Source organism: Nerophis lumbriciformis, linkage group LG26 (assembly GCF_033978685.3).
Source record: "Nerophis lumbriciformis linkage group LG26, RoL_Nlum_v2.1, whole genome shotgun sequence".
Lineage (NCBI taxonomy): Eukaryota > Metazoa > Chordata > Actinopteri > Syngnathiformes > Syngnathidae > Nerophis > Nerophis lumbriciformis.
In genome coordinates this window covers 11544394-11564324 of record NC_084573.2, presented here as the reverse complement: position 1 = coordinate 11564324, position 19931 = coordinate 11544394, and the positions used below count along the sequence as shown (strand labels likewise).

Below are 19931 nucleotides of genomic sequence, written 5' to 3'. Positions count from 1 at the left end.
CTTTAACTTCATACAGTATGAGTCATTTGTAATTTTCCAAAGTACAATAATTATTACTTTGAAAAAATATATACAGTACAGGCTAAAAGTTTGGACACACCTTCTCATTCAATGCGTTTTCTTTATTTTCATGACTATTTACATTGTAGATTGTCACTGAAGGCATCACAACTATGAATGAACACATGTGGAGTTATGTACTTAACAAAAAAAAAAGGTGAAGTAACTGGAAACATGTTTTATATTCTAGTTTCTTCAAAATAGCCACCCTTTGCTCTAATTACTGCTTTGCACACTCTTAATAATAATAATAATAATAGATTGTATTTATAAAAAGCACTTTACATTGAGTAAACAACCTCAAAGTGCTACAGTGTATTAAAAAAAAGATAATAAAAAAAATAAAAAAATAAAAACTAGAACAGCCAAATAGCTAGAACTAGTATGCATATATCTAAAAAAAGGCTTTTATTAAAAGACGGATTTTTAAGCCTTTTTTAAAAGCATCCACAGTCTGTGGTGCCCTCAGGTGGTCAGGGAGAGCGTTCCACAGACTTGGAGCGGCGGCGCAGAAAGCCCGGTCTCCCATTCTTGGTATTCACTCGATAAGCTTCAAGCACACCTGTGAAGTGAAAACCATTTCAGGTGACTACCTCTTGAAGCTCATGGAGAGAATGCCAAGAGTGTGCGAAAAAGTAGCTAGAGCAAAGGGTGGCTATTTTGAAGAAACTTGTTTTCAGTTATTTCACATTTGTTTGTTAGGTACATAACTCCACATGTGTTGATTCAGTTTTGATGCCTTCAGTGACAATCTACAATGTAAATAGTCATGAAAATAAAGATAACACATTGAATGAGAAGGTGTGTATGTGCGTGTGTGTGCATTTGTGTGTGTGCGTGTGTGTGCGTGTGTGTGCGTGTGTGTGTGTGTGTGTGTGTGTGTGTGTGTGTGTGTGTGTGTGTGTGTGTGTGTGTTACAAAGTTATCTGTGATAATGAACCATTAGTTTCATGTTTCCTAATGTAACATATTATCATACATTAATCTTTTTATGGTAAACATTAAATTAAATACCTGATTGACCTATTATTTAAAATCAAGTTCGCCATTAAATTATACATTGTAAAAATGGTAATAGATTTTACGGTCAAAAAAAAAAAAGGCTGCTCAGTGGCCAGAATTTTATCATTAAAAAAAAAACAGTGATACCATGTTTTCTATTTAAAGTAATACACGGCAAAAACAACCACCATAGAGTTCACGACTTACACTAGCTGCTCTGTCGCCAGAATTTTACCATAAAATAACATGGTAACCTTTTTCCATTTACAGTAATATCCTGTAAAGACAAAAAAAAATATCAAATCCACGGTAAAAATCTGCCGATTCAGCTGCCAGTCTACAGATTTTTTTTTTACGCAGTACGTAAAAAATATATATTGTTGTGCAATAATATTATGAGGGGAATATTACTCTCCATTACAAGCGGCCCTCGATGAAAAGGAGTTTGACACCCCTGTGCCATGTCGTCGTATTATTTGGCACACCAGGATCCTTTGAGGTGTGTTAAAAAAATCCGAGCTATTATGCGTTTTAAACGACAAGCTGCTTTATTTTGCATAATTATGTTTTTATAGTATGATGGCCAGGTAGTGCCGAATCTATTTGTAGCAGTCAAATTGGATTGATTAATTGAATGTATGGGAAACACTGGTAAGTTGAGGCCACGCCTCTATTGAATTGCCAAATGTATGAGGCACAAAAATAAGCACTTTGCTTCAAATAAACACCGGCAGATAAGTAAATAGACAGTCTAACTGTATTTGAGGAAATACACTACCTATGCTGAACAATTTAAGTTGCTTTGTAGGTCAGTATTTTTCAATCACTGTGGAGATTATCTAATTTCACCTATTTGGGTTAAAAATATTTTTTGCAAACCAGTAATTATAGTCTGCAAATTATTTGTTGTTGTTGAGTGTCTGTGCTGTCTAGAGCTCGGCGGTGTAACCGTGTAATACTCTTCCATATCAGTAGGTGGCAGCCGGTAGCTAATTGCTTTGTAGATGTCGAAAACAGCGAGAGGCAGTGTGCAGGTAAAAAAGGTGTCTAATGCTTAAACCCAAAATAAACAAAAGGTGAGTGTCCCTAAGAAAAGGCATTGAAGCTTAGGGAAGGCTATGCCGAACAAAACAAAAACTGAACTGGCTACAAAGTAAACAAAAACAGAATGCTGGAGGACAGCAAAGACTTACTGCGGAGCAAAGAGGGCGTCCACAATGTACGTCCGAACATGACATGACAATCAATGTCCCCACAAAGAAGGACAAAAACAACTGAAATATTCTTGATTGCTAAAACAAAGTAGATGCGGGGAATATCGCTCAAAGGAAGACATGAAAACTGCTACAGGAAAATACCAAAAAAAAGAGAAAAAGCAAGACAAGAACTAAAACACTACACACAGGAAAACGGCAAAAAAGTCAAAATAAGTCAGGGCGCGATGTGACAGGTGGTGACAGTACACCTACTTTGAGACAAGAGCTATAGTGATGCATGCTTGGTTATGGTTTAAAGTCAAATCCAACAATTACGACAACGACTTTTTACTGTCAACTGAGTTTCGTTTTTTAATGATTTCTGCCGGTGGTGTGCTTCCGCAATTTTTTTCAACGCATAAAATGTGCCTTGGCTGAAAAAAGGTTGAAAAACACTGTTGTAGGTAATGAGAAAAGCATGTCTCTAACCTCCAGCACATTGAGCTTGATCAGTCCATCTCCGTCTTTGTCAAAAGCATGAAAAGCCCCTGCAGGAGACACAACATAACGATGCAGTACATGCAGATGTGTACAATAACAACATTCACTGTACTTACTGAACATTCCTTCCAGTCTGACAAAACAGCAGATGTAACTGTCAAAGTCTATGTTGAGGTGTTGGTCTGCGTAGCGCATGGCGATGATGTCATACAACTGTTTGTTCAGGTGGAAGCCTTAAATACAAAATAAGTGTAAATATAGAAATACATTGAGAACTGCTGCTGCGTACATTTACTTGGAATTAAAATATTGCCCCTATAGAGGCTGTGTGCAGTATAGGTGTGACAACAGAGCACATGCACTGCAAAAAGTCAGTGTTAAAAAAACAAGAAAAAAAATACAAAAATTAGGGGTATTTTACTTGAACTAAGCAAAATTATCTGCCAATAGAACAAGAAAATTCGGCTGGGCAAGACTTTCCAAAACAAGTAAAATTAGCTAACCTCAATGAACCCAAAAATACCTTAAAATAAGTACATTCTCACTAATAACAAGTGCACTTTTCTTGGCAGAAAAAAAAATTAGACCTTTTTGCGCAATATGTTGAAAAATATTCTTAAATGAAGTAAATGCTAGTGCCATTATCTTGACATAATGATATGCGCTCGGCATGCTTTTTTTTTCTCATGCTTGAAGAAAGAAATTATTACTTAAAAAAAGTAGTTTTATACTTGTGAGTGTTAATGACACAGCTTGTTTTACTCAATATAGGTCATAAAATCTCAGCTACACTGCAAAAAGTCAGTGTTCAAAAACAAGAAAAAAAAAAAAAAAATTATTGGTATTTTATTTGAACTAAGCAAAATTATCTGCCAATAGAACAAGAAAATTTGGCTTGTCAACACTTTCCAAAACAAGTAAAATTAAAGCTGCAAGCAGCGATGGACGGGACCGACTTTGAGGGCTCATAAAATCCAACCCGGAGCAGTAATTAAAACTCTTTCATCAACTTTTAATCAGAAGGGTTCAATCTCTTTCCTGTGCTAGTTTGAAGCCGACATGACAAACGCGCTCTGAGGAGATAATGTTTGAAAAAAGGTGACTGTTTTTACTCAACTTTTGTTTTGAAGGGGGAATTGCAAACTTCCTGTTGATTTTTGCTGGGGGTTGTCAGTGTATGAAATCTAGGTCTAAGTGAGACCTACATAGAGGTTTTTGTTTCATGTCTCTACGACATTCCTACTGGGAGTTAGAGGCAGTTTTGTCTGTGTTTTCTTCCTAGGGGCCGCTAGAGCGCAATTTTGAGTTTTGGGATTTGTTTTTTTGATTAGATCGCAATTTTTGCCAGTCCTGATGTGTGTGTCAAATTTGGTGAGTTTTGACGCATGTTAAGGGGGTCAAATTACTGCTCAAACGCTAGAAATTCAATAGGGTCCTCTGTCCCAAAGGGACTCGGTCCCTAATTAGCTAACCTCAATGAACCCAAAAATACCTTAAAATAAGTATATTCTCACTAATAACAAGTGCACTTTTCTTGGCAGAAAAAAAAATTAGACCTTTTTGGTCAATATGTTGGAAAATATTCTTAAATGAAGTAAATGCTAGTGCCATTATCTTGACATAATGATATGCGCTCGGCATGATTTTTTTTCTCATGCTTGAAGAAAGAAATTATTACTTAAAAAAAGTAGTTTTATACTTGTGAGTGTTAATGACACAGCTTGTTTTACTCAATATAGGTCATAAAATCTCAGCTACACTGCAAAAAGTCAGTGTTCAAAAACAAGAAAAAAAAATACAAAAATTATTGGTATTTTATTTGAACTAAGCAAAATTATCTGCCAATAGAACAAGAAAATTTGGCTTGTCAACGCTTTCCAAAACAAGTAAAATTAAAGCTGCAAGCAGCGATGGACGGGACCGACTTTGAGGGCTCATAAAATCCAAACCGGAGCAGTAATTAAAACTCTTTCATCAACTTTTAATCGGAAGGGTTCAATCTCTTTCCTGTGCTAATTTGAAGCCGACACGACAAACGCGCTCAGAGGAGATAATGTTTGAAAAAAGGTGACTGTTTTTACTCAACTTTTGTTTTGAAGGGGGAATTGCAAACTTCCTGTTGATTTTTGCTGGGGGTTGTCAGTGTATGAAATCTAGGTCTAAGTGAGACCTACATAGAGGTTTTTGTTTCATCTCTCTACGACATTCCTACTGGGAGTTAGAGGCAATTTTGTCTGTGTTTTCTTCCTAGGGGCCGCTAAAGCGCAATTTTGAGTTTTGGGGTTTGTTTTTTGATTAGATCGCAATTTTTGCCAGTCCTGATGTGTGTGTCCAATTTGGTGAGTTTTGAAGCATGTTAAGGGGGTCAAATTACAGCTCAAACGTTAGAAATTCAATAGGGTCCTCTGTCCCAAAGGGACTCGGTCCCTAATTAGCTAACTCAATGAACCCAAAAATACCTTAAAATCAGTATATTCTCACTAATAACAACTGTACTGTTTTAATCTGTAATCTGTTTTAATATGAGACACAATTGTGTCAAAGTCATGATTTTTTTTTTTTCATGCTTGAAATAAGAAATGATTACTTTAAAAAAGTAGTTTTATACTTGTGAGTGTTGATGACACAGCTTTGCAACAGTTGATATTTCAAGCATGTTTTACTCAATATAGGTCGTCAAATCTCAGCTACAAGCTGTAATATCTTACTGAGATCATTTAGGACCAAAACACTTAAAACAAGTAAAACACTAACATAAAATCTGCTTAGTGAGAAGAATGATCTTATCAGACAGAAAATAAGCAAATATCACCCTTATTTGAGATATTTAATCTTACTTAGATTTCAGTTTTTGCAGTGTGGGAAGTATATTATTACTATATGTGAACATTAGTATAAATGTTATTCTTTCATCAGCATCTTTCTGCGATTTTTCTCACCTGCATCATTAACGGCATTTCTCATTTCAAAACTACTGATGGCGTCGCCGTGGTGTTTGTCGTAACGTTTGAAGACCTCCTGCAAAACAGTAATTGCCTCCGTAGTGAGTGGTAATGTGACAAAGAATAAACAAAAACATCAGACATAACATTTTTGAAAATGTACCTGCCAATGCTTGATCTTTTTCCACAGGTGTTTAAACTCCTGGAGATTCAGTTTTCCTGTTCCATCTGTCTGAAATTGGGCTGGGTTATGGAAGAAAGACCAGTAAGAGGATTTGAATCGCATTTATGCACAATATGAGAAGGTGTGTTGTGACTTTTGACTGCTACTTTATTTGTGGGTAAATCGTAGAATTGGATTTAAAGTTGTGCATTTGTCTTATTTTACCACACTTGAGGGGATTACTGCATGAAACCGAATATAAGACATGTACATTGTCGAAAACCCAAAACAAAGTGAAGTTGGCACGTTGTGTAAATGGTAAATAAAAACAGAATATTTGCAAATCCTTTTCAACTTATATTCAATTGAATAGACTGCAAAGACAAAATATTTCATGTTTGAACTGAGAAACGTAATTTTTTTTTTTTTTGCAAATAGTCAACTTAGATTTTAATGGCAGCAACACATTGCAAAAATGTTGGCACAGGGGCATTTTTACCACTGTGTTACATGGCCTTTCCTTTTAACAACACTCAGTAAACGTTTGGGAACTGAGGAGACACATTTTTGAAACTTTTCAGGTGGAATTCTTTCCCATTCTTGCTTGATGTACAGCTTAAGTTGTTCAACAGTCCGTTGTGGTATTTTAGGCTTCATAATGCGCCACACATTTCCAATGGGAGACAGGTCTGGACTACAGGCAGGCCAGTCTAGTACCCGTGCTGTTGTAACATGTGGTTTGGCATTGTTTTGCTGAAATAAGCAGGGGCGTCCATGATAATGTTGCTTGGATGGCAACATATGTTCCTCCAAAACCTGTATGTACCTTTCAGCATTAATGGCGCCTTCACAGATGTGTAAGTTACCCATGTCTTGGGCACTAATACACCCCCATACCATCACAGATGCTGGCTTTTCAACTTTGCGCCTAGAACAATCCGGATGGTTCTTTTCCTCTTTGGTCCGGAGGACACGACGTCCACAGTTTCCAAAAACAATTTGAAATGTGGACTCGTCAGACCACAGAACACTTTTCCACGTTGCATCTGTCCGTCTTAGATGAGCTCGAGCCCAGCGAAGCCGGCGGCGTTTCTGGGTGTTGTTGATAAATGGCTTTGGCTTTGCATAGTAGAGTTTTAACTTGCACTTACAGATGCAGCGACCAACTGCAGTTACTGACGGTGGTTTTCTGAAGTGTTCCTGAGCCCATGGGGTGATATCCTTTACACACCGGTGTCGCTTTTTGATGCAGTACCGCCTGAGGGATCCAAAGTCCGTAATATCGCTTTACGTACATGCAAACCAACTGATGGAGCCTAACATTTCTCCAAGCGAGTCTGATCTTTTCTTCCTGTCACTCACACACACTAATGCCAGGTGAGATGTGTTTCCCCTCCCGAGTAAAAGGTGTTAAAGGGGAACATTATCACAATTTCAGAAGGGTTAAAACCATTAAAAATCAGTTCCCAGTGGCTTATTTTATTTTTCGAAGTTTTTTTCAAAATTTTACCCATCATGCAATATCCCTAAAAAAAGCTTCAAAGTGCCTGATTTTAACCATCGTTATATACACACCCGTCCATTTTCCTGTGACGTCACATAGTGAAGCCAACACAAACAAACATGGCGGAAAGAACAGCAAGCTATAGCGACATTAGCTCGGATTCAGACTCGGATTTCAGCGGCTTAAGCGATTCAACAAATTACGCATGTATTGAAACGGATGGTTGTAGTGTGGAGGCAGGTAGCGAAAACGAAATTGAAGAAGAAACTGAAGCTATTGAGCCATATCGGTTTGAACCGTATGCAAGCGAAATCGACGAAAACGACACGACAGCCAGCGACACGGGAGAAAGCGAGGACGAATTCGGCGATCGCCTTCTAACCAACGATTGGTATGTGTTTGTTTGGCATTAAAGGAAACTAACAACTATGAACTAGGTTTACAGCATATGAAATACATTTGGCAACAACATGCACTTTGAGAGTGCAGACAGCCCAATTTTCATCAATTAATATATTCTGTAGACATACCCTCATCCGCTCGCAGATTTCTTTGACTTTATCGTTGGAAATGCATCTGCTTTGAGTGTCGCAGGATATCCACACATTCTTGCCATCTCTGTCGTAGCATAACTTTCGTCTGTAAAGTGTGCGGAACAAACGTCCAATTTCTTGCCACTTTCGCATCTTTGGGCCACTGGTGCAACTTGAATCCGTCCCTGTTCGTGTTGTTACACCCTCCGACAACACACCGACGAGGCATGATGTCTCCAAGGTACGGAAAACAGTCGAAAAAAACTGAAAATAACAGAGCTGATTTGACTCGGTGTTTGAGAAAATGGCGTATTGCTTCCCGATGTGACGTCACGTTGTGACGTCATCGCTCCGAGAGCGAATAATAGAAAAGCGTTTAATTCACCAAAATTCACCCATTTAGAGTTCGGAAATCGGTTAAAAAAATATATGGTCTTTTTTCTGCAACATCAAGGTATATATTGACGCTTACATAGGTCTGGTGATAATGTTCCCCTTTAAGGGCTCAATACACAAGGATACATCCATCAGTGCAATCATACTGCGACACGTCTCCAGGCTGAAACCTTCCGTTTTCTTGTCGTCCACTGTTGGGGTGGAGAGCACAACTCCAGTGAGAGGTCACGTGACACCAGGTAGTATTTCTTTTAACTCACATTTCGAGAGCACGTTCTTCATGATGGTTTGGAGCTCGTTGGCACAGATCTGCATGTCCTGATGGGGGGGGGGGGTGATATCGTTACACATCAGGTTGTATCGGAAGTCAATGTCGTCGGTGTTTACTCACCTCACCGGCGATTTGTTTGTAGATGACCTGGAACTGTTTTTCTTCCTCAGTTTCCTCCTCTGGTTCAATAATTTTTTTCTGGGCACAAAACACATGCTTACTTGATATATATATACAGTATTCTATACAGTTGATGTACTCGGGCTTTTTTGAGGTGTGTGATTGAATCCCCATGGAGTCTTAACACTTTTCCCAGCCTTTAAAACTCTTGTACACCCTAGGGCTGTGGCGGGTAAATTACAGCCCGTTGGTCCCTTTTAATCCATCCATCTTCTTCCGCTTATCCGAGGTCGGGTCGCGGGGGCAGCATCCGAAGCAGGGAAGCCCAGACTTCCCTCTCCCCAGCCACTTCGTCCAGCTCTTCCTGTGGGACCCCGAGGCGTTCCCAGGCCAGCCGGGAGACATAGTCTTCCCAACGTGTCCTGGGTCTTCCCCGCGGCCTCCTACCGGTCGGACGTGCCCTAAACACCTCCCTAGGGAGGCGTTCGGGTGGCATCCTGACCAGATGCCCGAACCACCTCATCTGGCTCCTCTCGATGTGGAGGAGCAGCGGCTTTACTTTGAGCTCCCCCCGGATGGCAGAGCTTCTCACCCTATCTCTAAGGGAGAGCCCCGCCACCCGGCGGAGGAAACTCATTTCGGCCGCTTGTACTCGTGATCTTGTCCTTTCGGTCATAACCCAAAGTTCATGACCATAGGTGAGGATGGGAACGTAGATCGACCGGTAAATTGAGAGCTTTGCCTTCCGGCTCAGCTCCTTCTTCACCACAACGGATCGATAAAGCGTCCGCATTACTGAAGACGCCGCACCGATCCGCCTGACGATCTCACGATCCACTCTTCCCTCACTCGTGAACAAGACTCCGAGGTACTTGAACTCCTGCACTTGGGGCAAGATCTCCTCCTTTTCCGGGCGAGAACCATGGACTCGGATTTGGAGGTGCTGATTCTCATCCCAGTCGCTTCACACTCTGCTGCGAACCGCCTGCCAAATATTAAAACAGAATGGAGCGAAGATCTGTTTTGAGAATTGCCACGACAAAACTGATACTAGACTTGGACGAACTGGCAACAAAGGGTGATCAACAACACCGCTGCCCCTAAAAGAGAATGTAAGTGTTAACCGTTTGATACCATTTTTTATGTTTCTTTGATGTTCTGGTTATGATATTGTTGAAAATAGATGTACCGTATTTTTCGGAGTATAAGTCGCTCCGGAGTATAAGTCGCACCGGCCGAAAATGCATAATAAAGAAGGAAAAAAACATATATAAGTCGCATTTTTGGGGGGAAATTTATTTGATAAAACCCAACACCATGTTCCCAACATCTACAAAGCAATTAGCTACCTGCTGCCACCTACTGATATGGAAGAGTATTACACGGTTACTCTGCCGCGCTCTAGACAGCACCGACACTCAACAACGGCACATTATTTGCGGATTATAATGGTTTGCAAAACATTTTTTTTAACCCAAATAGCTGAAATTAGTTCATCTCGCTTCAGCGGTCGCAGAGGCAAAAACTCGGACATGGGAGGAGTTCGGGGAGGCCATGGAAAACGACTTCCGGATGGCTTCGAAGCAATTCTGGACCACCATCCGCCGCCTCAGGAAGGGGAAGCAGTGCACTATCAACACCGTGTATGGCGAGGATGGTGTTCTGCTGACCTCGACTGCGGATGTTGTGGATCGGTGGAGGGAATACTTCGAAGACCTCCTCAATCCCACCAACACGTCTTCCTATGAGGAAGCAGTGCCTGGGGAATCTGTGGTGGGCTCTCCTATTTCTGGGGCTGAGGTTGCTGAGGTAGTTAAAAAGCTCCTCGGTGGCAAGGCCCCGGGGGTGGTTGAGATCCGCTCGGAGTTCCTTAAGGCTCTGGATGCTGTGGGGCTGTCTTGGTTGACAAGACTCTGCAGCATCGCGTGGACATCGGGGGCGGTACCTCTGGATTGGCAGACCGGGGTGGTGGTTCCTCTCTTTAAGAAGGGGAACCGGAGGGTGTGTTCTAACTATCGTGGGATCACACTCCTCAGCCTTCCCGGTAAGGTCTATTCAGGTGTACTGGAGAGGAGGCTACGCCGGATAGTCGAACCTCGGATTCAGGAGGAACAGTGTGGTTTTCGTCCTGGTCGTGGAACTGTGGACCAGCTCTATACTCTCGGCAGGGTCCTTGAGGGTGCATGGGAGTTTGCCCAACCAGTCTACATGTGTTTTGTAGACTTGGAGAAGGCATTCGACCGTGTCCCTCGGGAAGTCCTGTGGGGAGTGCTCAGAGAGTATGGGGTATCGGACTGTCTGATTGTGGCAGTCCGCTCCCTGTATGATCAGTGTCAGAGCTTGGTCCGCATTGCCGGCCACGTTTCCAGTGAGGGTTGGACTCCGCCAAGGCTGCCCTTTGTCACCGATTCTGTTCATAACTTTTATGGACAGAATTTCTAGGCGCAGTCAAGGCGTTGAGGAGATCTGGTTTGGTGGCTGCAGGTCTCTGCTTTTTGCAGATGATGTGGTCCTGATGGCTTCATCTGGCCAGGATCTTCAGCTCTCGCTGGATCGGTTCGCAGCCGAGTGTGAAGCGACTTGGATGAGAATCAGCACCTCCAAGTCCGAGTCCATGGTTCTCGCCCGGAAAAGGGTGTAATGCCATCTTCGGGTTGGGGAGGAGATCTTGCCCCAAGTGGAGGAGTTTAAGTACCTCGGAGTCTTGTTCACGAGTGAGGGAAGAGTGGATCGTGAGATCGACAGGCGGATCGGTGCGGCGTCTTCAGTAATGCGGACGCTGTATCGATCCGTTGTGGTGAAGAAGGAGCTGAGCCGGAAGGCAAAGCTCTCAATTTACCGGTCGATCTACGTTCCCATCCTCACCTATGGTCATGAGCTTTGGGTTATGACCGAAAGGACAAGATCACGGGTACAAGCGGCCGAAATGAGTTTCCTCCGCCGGGTGGCAGGGCTCTCCCTTAGAGATAGGGTGAGAAGCTCTGTCATCCGCGGGGAGCTCAAAGTAAAGCCGCTGCTCCTCCACATCGAGAGGAGCCAGATGAGGTGGTTCGGGCATCTGGTCAGGATGCCACCCGAACGCCTCCCTAGGGAGGTGTTTAGGGCACGTCCGACCGGTAGGAGGCCGCGGGGAAGACCCAGGACACGTTGGGAAGACTATGTCTCCCGGCTGGCCTGGGAACGCCTCGGGGTCCCACAGGAAGAGCTGGACGAAGTGGCTGGGGAGAGAGAAGTCTGGGCTTCCCTGCTTAGGCTGCTGCCCCCGCGACCCGACCTATATTTAGAAAACAATCTTGCCTTCCTACAAAACCCAAAACCAGTGAAACGCTGTGAATCCTTTCTGGATGCACTGTATGCAGTGCAAGCTTTTACACACAGTAACAAAAGTAAAAATATATATAAAAATGAGTAAAAATAATACATATTGCGCATTAAACATTTGCACTATGTATACAAAACCCAAAACCAGTCAAGTTGGCAAGTTGTGTAAATAGTAAATAAAAACAGAATACAATGTTTTGCTAATCTTTTTCAACTTATATTCAATTGAATAGACTGCAAAGACAAGATACTTAACGTTCGAACTGTTATTTTTTTCAAATAGCTCATTTGGAATTTGATGCCTGCAACATGTTTCAAAAAAGCTGGCACAAGTGGCAAAAAAGACTGAGAAAGTCGAGGAATGCTCATCAAACACTTATTTGGAACATCCCACAGGTGAACAGGCTCATTGGGAACAGGTGGGTGCCATGATTGGGTATAAACACAAACAAGGATGGGGAAGAAAAGCTCTGACTTGCTTGGGGACAAGTGGTTTGGCGCCACCTGCTGATGTATAAATACAGTACAGGCCAAAAGTTCTGACACACCTCTTCATTCAATGCGTTTTCTTTATTTTCATGACTATTTACATTGTAGATTGTCACTGAAGGCATCAAAACTATGAATGAACACATGTGGAGTTATGTACCTAACAAAAAAAAAGGTGAAATAACTGAAAACATGTTTTATATTCTAGTTTCTTCAAAATAGCCACCCTTTGCTCTAATCACTGCTTTGCACACTTGACATACACTCATACACATAATCACGTTTCATCAAACATATATTAACTGGGTAACACATGGCACACTGACAAAGCTTAACCTATTGTTACAATAACAATCTACAAGGTTAATATAGGTTGCTTCTCTTTCTTCCCCTCTATTTTTCTGCATTCAAAAAAAGGTGAAATAACTGAAAACATGATTTTTATTCTCCATCCATCCATCCATCTTCTTCCGCTTATCCGAGGTCGGGTCGCGGGGGCAGCAGCCTAAACAGGGAAGCCCAGACTTCCCTCTCCCCAGCCACTTCGTCCAGCTCCTCCCGGGGGATCCCGAGACGTTCCCAGGCCAGCCGGGAGACATAGTCTTCCCAACGTGTCCTGGGTCTTCCCCGTGGCCTCCTACCGGTCGGACGTGCCCTAAACACCTCCCGAGGGAGGCGATCGGGTGGCATCCTGACCAGATGCCCGAACCACCTCATCTGGCTCCTCTCGATGTGGAGGAGCAGCGGCTTTACTTTGAGCTCCTCCCGGATGACAGAGCTTCTCACCCTATCTCAAAGGGAGAGCCCCGCCACCCGGCGGAGGAAACTCATTTCGGCCACTTGTACCCGTGATCTTGTCCTTTCGGTCATGACCCAAAGCTCATGACCATAGGTGAGGATGGGAACGTAGATCGACCGGTAAATTGAGAGCTTTGCCTTCCGGCTCAGCTCCTTCTTCACCACAACGGATCGATACAGCGTCCGCATCACTGAAGATGCCGCACCGATCCGCCTGTCGATCTCACGATCCACTTTTCCCTCACTCGTGAACAAGACTCCGAGGTACTTGAACTCCTCCACTTGGGGCAAGGTCTCCTCCCCAACCCGAAGATGGCATTACACCCTTTTCCGGGCGAGAACCTTGGACTCGGACTTTGAGGTGCTGATTCTCATCTCAGTCGCTTCACACTCGGCTGCGAACCGATCCAGCGAGAGCTGAAGATCCTGGCCAGATGAAGCCATCAGGACCATGTCATCTGCAAAAAGCAGAGACCTAATCCTGCAGCCACCAAACCAGATCCCCTCAAGGCCTTGACTGCGCCTAGAAATTATGTCCATAAAAGTTGTGAACAGAATCGGTGACAAAGGGCAGCCTTGCCGGAGTCCAACCCTCACTGGAAACGTTTCCGACTTACTGCCGGCAATGCGGACCAAGCTCTGACACTGATCATACAGGGAGCGGACCGCCAAAATCAGACAGTCCGATACCCCATACTCTCTGAGCACTCCCCACAGGACTTCCCGAGGGACACGGTCGAATGCCTTCTCTAAGTCCACAAAGCACATGTAGACTGGTTGGGCAAACTCCCATGTACCCTCAAGGACCCTGCCGAGAGTATAGAGCTGGTCCACAGTTCCACGACCAGTACGAATCCGAGGTTCGACTATCCGGCGTAGCCTCCTCTCCAGTACACCTGAATAGACCTTACCGGGAAGGCTGAGGAGTGTGATCCCACGATAGTTAGAACACACCCTCCGGTACCCCTTCTTAAAGAGAGGAACCACCACCCCGGTCTGCCAATCCAGAGGTACCGCCCCCGATGTCCACGCGATGCTGCAGAGTCTTGTCAACCAAGACAGCCCCACAGCATCCAGAGCCTTAAGGAACTCCGGGCGGATCTCATCCACCCCCGGGGCCTTGCCACCGAGGAGCTTTTTAACTACCTCAGCAACCTCAGCCCCAGAAATAGAAGAGCCCACCACAGATTCCCCAGGCACTGCTTCCTCATAGGAAGACGTGTTGGTGGGATTGAGGAGGTCTTCGAAGTATTCCCTCCACCGATCCACAACATCCGCAGTCGAGGTCAGCAGAACACCATCCTCACCATACACGGTGTTGACAGTGCACTGCTTCCCCTTCCTGAGGCGGCGGATGGTGGTCCAGAATCACTTCGAAGCCGTCCGGAAGTCGTTTTCCATGGCTTCCCCGAACTCCTCCCATGTCCGAGTTTTTGCCTCCGCAACCGCTGAAGCCGCACACGGCTTGGCCTGTCGGTACCTGTCCGCTGCCTCAGGAGTCCTATGAGCCAAAAGAACCCGATAGGACTCCTTCTTCAGCTTAACGGCATCCCTCACCGCCGGTGTCCACCAACGGGTTCTAGGATTACCGCCACGACAAGCACCAACTACCTTGCGGCCACAGCTCCAATCAGCTGCCTCGACAGTAGAGGCGCGGAACATGGTCCACTCGGACTCAATGTCCAGCACCTCCCTCGTGACATGTTCAAAGTTCTTCCGGAGGTGGGAATTGAAACTCTCTCTGACAGGAGACTCTGCCAGACGTTCCCAGCAAACCCTCACAATGCGTTTGGGCCTGCCAGGTCTGTCCGGCATCCTCCCCCACCATCGCAGCCAACTCACCACCAGGTGGTGATCGGTCGATTTTTATTCTAGTTTCTTCAAAATAGCCACCCTTTGCTCTTATTACTGCTTTGCACACTCTTGGCATTCTCTCCATGAGCTTCAAGAGGTAGTCACCTGAAATGGTTTTCACTTCACAGGTGTCATAGTTTTGATGCCTTCAGTGACAATCTACAATGGAAATAGTCATGAAGAAAGAAAACACATTGAAATAATTAGGTGTGTCCAAACTTTTGGCCTGTACTGTATATTAAGACCTAATCAGACATGACTTTTTCAGATTTCTTTCTAGCGTGAGCAAATTCCTGTCGAATAGACGGGTCAATACGGCATTTATCCTCACGTTTGATGTTATCGGACCTGCACCATATTCTGTTTCTGATCCCGACCAATTACCTTTGGTTTCTTCCTCGCCTCGCCCTGGATTCCGTCATGCTGGATCTCTTTGTTGGCGTGCGCTGGGTCTGACACAAACACAATGGGCTGTTTAAAGGACAAAAAGAGCCATGTTGAAGTGTTGTTGTCTGTGTTGTTATCATCACTAACAGGATGTGAGTGAACATGGCGGTGGTGATGTCAACATGCATTACCTTGTCCTTCCTTTTCTTGTCCGGCTGGAGGACGGTTGACATGAGATGAAACAGGTTAGTCTCACTCGTAAGATAATGATGAGTTGTTTATATGCACAGTATGTGTGTATTAACCACAGGTGTCAAAACTCAGATTTGGCCCCTCACTTTAATTAATGTGGCTCGCGAAAGCCTGGAAATGTGTCGATAAAGAACTTTATTTTTCTTAATGTATTAGTTCGTGTCATTTTGACAGAAAACAAATATTTACCGAAAATAATACATATCTACCCAATAAAATTACATATCTTTTAAACCACAGGTGTCAAACTCAAGGGCCGGGGGCCAAATCTGGCCCGCCACATTATTTTATGTGGCCCGCGAAAGCCTGAAAATAATATGCGTTAATAAAATTTTCTTACTAAATATATTTATTTTCCTTTTGAGAATAAAAATAATGTACTGCATGCAATTGCATATCTTTTAAAATTTAATATCAAAATATTATGTATTCCAAAAATATTTTTTGTTCAAATAAAGATAAATACTGTACTGAAATATCTGCTTGACTTACAATTTCAAAATAAATTGAGTGTCAAATTGACAATAGATTTTACGGTTAAATTCCGCCGACTTTAGTTTTTTAGCGTAAAATCAACTTTAGTGCTGTTTTTTCCCATTTACAGTAAGAAACTAAAACAATAAAACAAGATGTTACGGTTTTGAGGGCAAAAGGAGCATGTGCCCTCAAAATAAATTGCATGATCTGCATGTATGCATGATTATTACGATTTATTTTGTTTTGTTAATCACATAAGTTAACTCATTATTTTGACAGCCCTAATATTTATACACATTTTAGTAGGCCTACTGCAAACAGAATGGAATACTTCAGTATTTTTCATCTCTATATATCATAATAAAATTATTATTAAGATAACAATGAGTCGTTTATATGCACAGTATATGTGTATTAACCACAGGTGTCAAAACTCAGGGCCCGGTGGCAAGATTTGGCCCCTCACATTAATTAATGTGGCTCGCGAAAGCCTGGAAATAATATGCATTAATAAAATGCTTAATCTTTTCTTACTGAATATATTTATTTTCCTTTTGAGATTAAAAATAATGTACTGCATGCAATTGCATATCTTTTAAAATTCAATATCATCAAAATCAAAATATGATGTATTCCAAAAATATTTGTTGTTAAAAGATAAATACTGTACTTAAATATCTGCTTGATTTATGATTTCCAAACAAATTATCAGTCAAATTGTAGACTGTAAAATTTACAATAGATTTTACAGTTAAATTCCGCCAACTGAGTTTTTTTAACCGTAAAATCAACTTTGGTGCTGTTTTTTTCCCCAGATAAAGTAAGACACTGAAACATTATAAAAAACTAACAACCTTAAAACAAGATTTTATTCTAAAAATAACTGCGCTGTTACTTGAATTTTACCGCTAAAAACAGTGGTATTGTTTCTCCATTCCATTCCATTGATTCCATTGTAAAAAATAAACAAAACACTGCTTTCACTGTAACATTTTTGTGAATGAGCTGCCAGTTTTTAAAGTAAAATTGTAATATTTTTTTGCAGCTTATACAAAAAAATATATTGTTAATGTATTAAATATATATGTATATATATATATATATATATATATATACAGTGGGGCAAAAAAGTATTTAGTCAGCCACGATTGTGCAAGTTCTCCCACTTAAAATGATGACAGAGGTCTGTAATTTTCATCATAGGTACACTTCAACTGTGAGAGACAGAATGTGAAAAAAAATCCAAGAATTCACATTGTAGGATTTTTAAAGAATTTATTTGTAAATTATGGTGGAAAATAAGTATTTGGTCACTTCAAACAAGGAAGATCTCTGGCTCTCACAGACCTGTAACTTCTTCTTTAAGAAGCTCTTCTGTCCTCCACTTGTTACCTGTATTAATGGCACCTGTTTGAACTTGTTATCTGTATAAAAGACACCTGTCCACAGCCTCAAACAGTCAGACTCCAAACTCCACTATGGCCAAGACCAAAGAGCTGTCGAAGGACACCAGGAAAAGAATTGTAGACCTGCACCAGACTGTGAAGAGTGAATCTACAATAGGCAAGCAGCTTGGTGTGAAAAAATCAACTGTGGGAGCAATTATCAGAAAATGGAAGACATACAAGACCACTGATAATCTCCCTCGATCTGGGGCTCCACGCAAGATCTCATCCCGTGGGGTCAAAATGATCATGAGAACGGTGAGCAAAAATCCCAGAACCACACGGGGGGACCTGGTGAATGACCTGCAGAGAGCTGGGCCAAAGTAACAAAGGTTACCATCAGTAACACACTACGCCGACAGGGAATCAAATCCTGCAGTGCCAGACGTGTCCCCCTGCTTAAGCCAGTGCATGTCCAGGCCCGTCTGAAGTTTGCCAGAGAGCACATGGATGATACAGCAGAGGATTGGGAGAATGTCATGTGGTCAGATGAAACCAAAATAGAACTTTTTGGTATAAACTCAACTCGTCGTGTTTGGAGGAAGAAGAATACTGAGTTGCATCCTAAGAACACCATACCTACTGTGAAGCATGGGGGTGGAAACATCATGCTTTGGGGCTGTTTTTCTGCTAAGTTGACAGGCCGACTGATCCGTGTTAAGGAAAGAATGAATGGGGCCATGTATCGTGAGATTTTGAGCCAAAACCTCCTTCCATCAGTCAGAGCTTTGAAGATGAAAGCTTCCAGCATGACAATGATCCCAAACACACCGCCCGGGCAACGAAGGAGTGGCTCCGTAAGAAGCATTTGAAAGTCCTGGAGTGGCCTAGCCAGTCTCCAGACCTCAACCCCATAGAGAATCTGTGGAGGGAGTTGAAAGTCCGTGTTGCTCGGCGACAGCCCCAAAACATCACTGCTCTCGAGAAGATCTGCATGGAGGAATGGGCCAAAATACCAGCTGCTGTGTGTGCAAACCTGGTAAAGACCTATAGTAATCGTTTGACCTCTGTTATTGCCAACAAAGGTTATATTACAAAGTATTGAGTAGAATTTTGGTTATTGACCAAATACTTATTTTCCACCATAATTTACAAATAAATTCTTTAAAAATCCTACAATGTGAATTCCTGGATTTTTTTCACATTCTGTCTCTCACAGTTGAAGTGTACCTATGATGAAAATGACAGACCTCTGTCATCATTTTAAGTGGGAGAACTTGCACAATTGGTGGCTGACTAAATACTTTTTTGCCCCACTGTATATATAACAGAAGGTAAAAAAAGTTGGTTTACCATAATAATACTAAACAAAACGCCAAATAATATGTCTCCTAATAGGTGCCATTTTGGGGTCCTTATACACAAACCATAGTAACACTCCTGTATTGAAGCACAGTACGTCTGACTGCAGTGGTCGTAATGCTCCGACAATCCATCAAGCGGTGCAGTTTCGTAGTTTACCAAAGTCGTACTAAAACATTTTTGAAAGATTTTTGAGCGCCGTGTATAATGTTCTATATTCTCAATGAAACATTAAAGTTTTGGTCTTGTTTGCTTACCGGTACTTGCTAGCGTAATATTATTGATCAACACAAAATGGACAACAAGCTTTTGGTGCTCTTTTTCTCATGTTATTGTATTTTTATACTTCTATGCTATGGAGTAATGCAATTTCCAGCTGCTTTTGGATTATTCTGAGTCTTTGTATCAGAGTCTGACCATATTCTCCTGAGAGTCCGTGTCCACTGCAGTGGACATTTGTGTTATATTCGTGAAATATGTCCAATGCAGACGACGCTGGTTCTCAGGAGGGTATGGCGTAACAAAAGAGGAAAGATGTCAATATTAAGGAATGGAAATACTGCATGACAATTACAAACCCCGAAACCAAATGGTAAATAAAAACAGAATACAATGATTTGCAAATCCTTTTCAACTTATATTCAATTGAATAGACTGCAAAGACAAGATACTTAATGTTGGAACTGGTAAACTTTGTTATTTTTTGCAAATATTAGCTCATTTGGAATTTGATGCCTGCAACAAGTTTAAAAAAAGCTCAAACAAGTGGCAAAAAAAGACTGATAAAGTTGAGGAATGCTAATCAAACACTTATTTGGAACATCCCACAGGTGAACGGGCTAAATGGGAACAGGTGGGTGCCATGATTGGGTAAAAAAGCAGCTTCCGTTAAATGCTCAGTCATTCACAAACAAGGAT

The 19931-nt window shown here is 42.2% G+C and overlaps 1 protein-coding gene across 1 annotated transcript in view; it reads right to left on the bottom strand.

Moving 5' to 3' along the window:
* The window catches only part of LOC133623909 (calpain-3-like), a 77684-nt gene that overhangs the window by 426 nt on the left and 57327 nt on the right, over nucleotides 1–19931 (bottom strand). Inside the window, exons 14-22 of the mRNA XM_072916257.1 lie at nucleotides 15729–15752; nucleotides 15535–15621; nucleotides 8689–8766; nucleotides 8558–8615; nucleotides 8424–8488; nucleotides 5865–5933; nucleotides 5699–5777; nucleotides 2876–2992; nucleotides 2748–2806 (exon numbers count right to left, since the gene is read on the bottom strand). Coding sequence (XP_072772358.1) covers nucleotides 2748–2806; nucleotides 2876–2992; nucleotides 5699–5777; nucleotides 5865–5933; nucleotides 8424–8488; nucleotides 8558–8615; nucleotides 8689–8766; nucleotides 15535–15621; nucleotides 15729–15752 — 636 coding nt within the window. The remainder of the gene's footprint in view (nucleotides 1–2747; nucleotides 2807–2875; nucleotides 2993–5698; nucleotides 5778–5864; nucleotides 5934–8423; nucleotides 8489–8557; nucleotides 8616–8688; nucleotides 8767–15534; nucleotides 15622–15728; nucleotides 15753–19931) is intronic.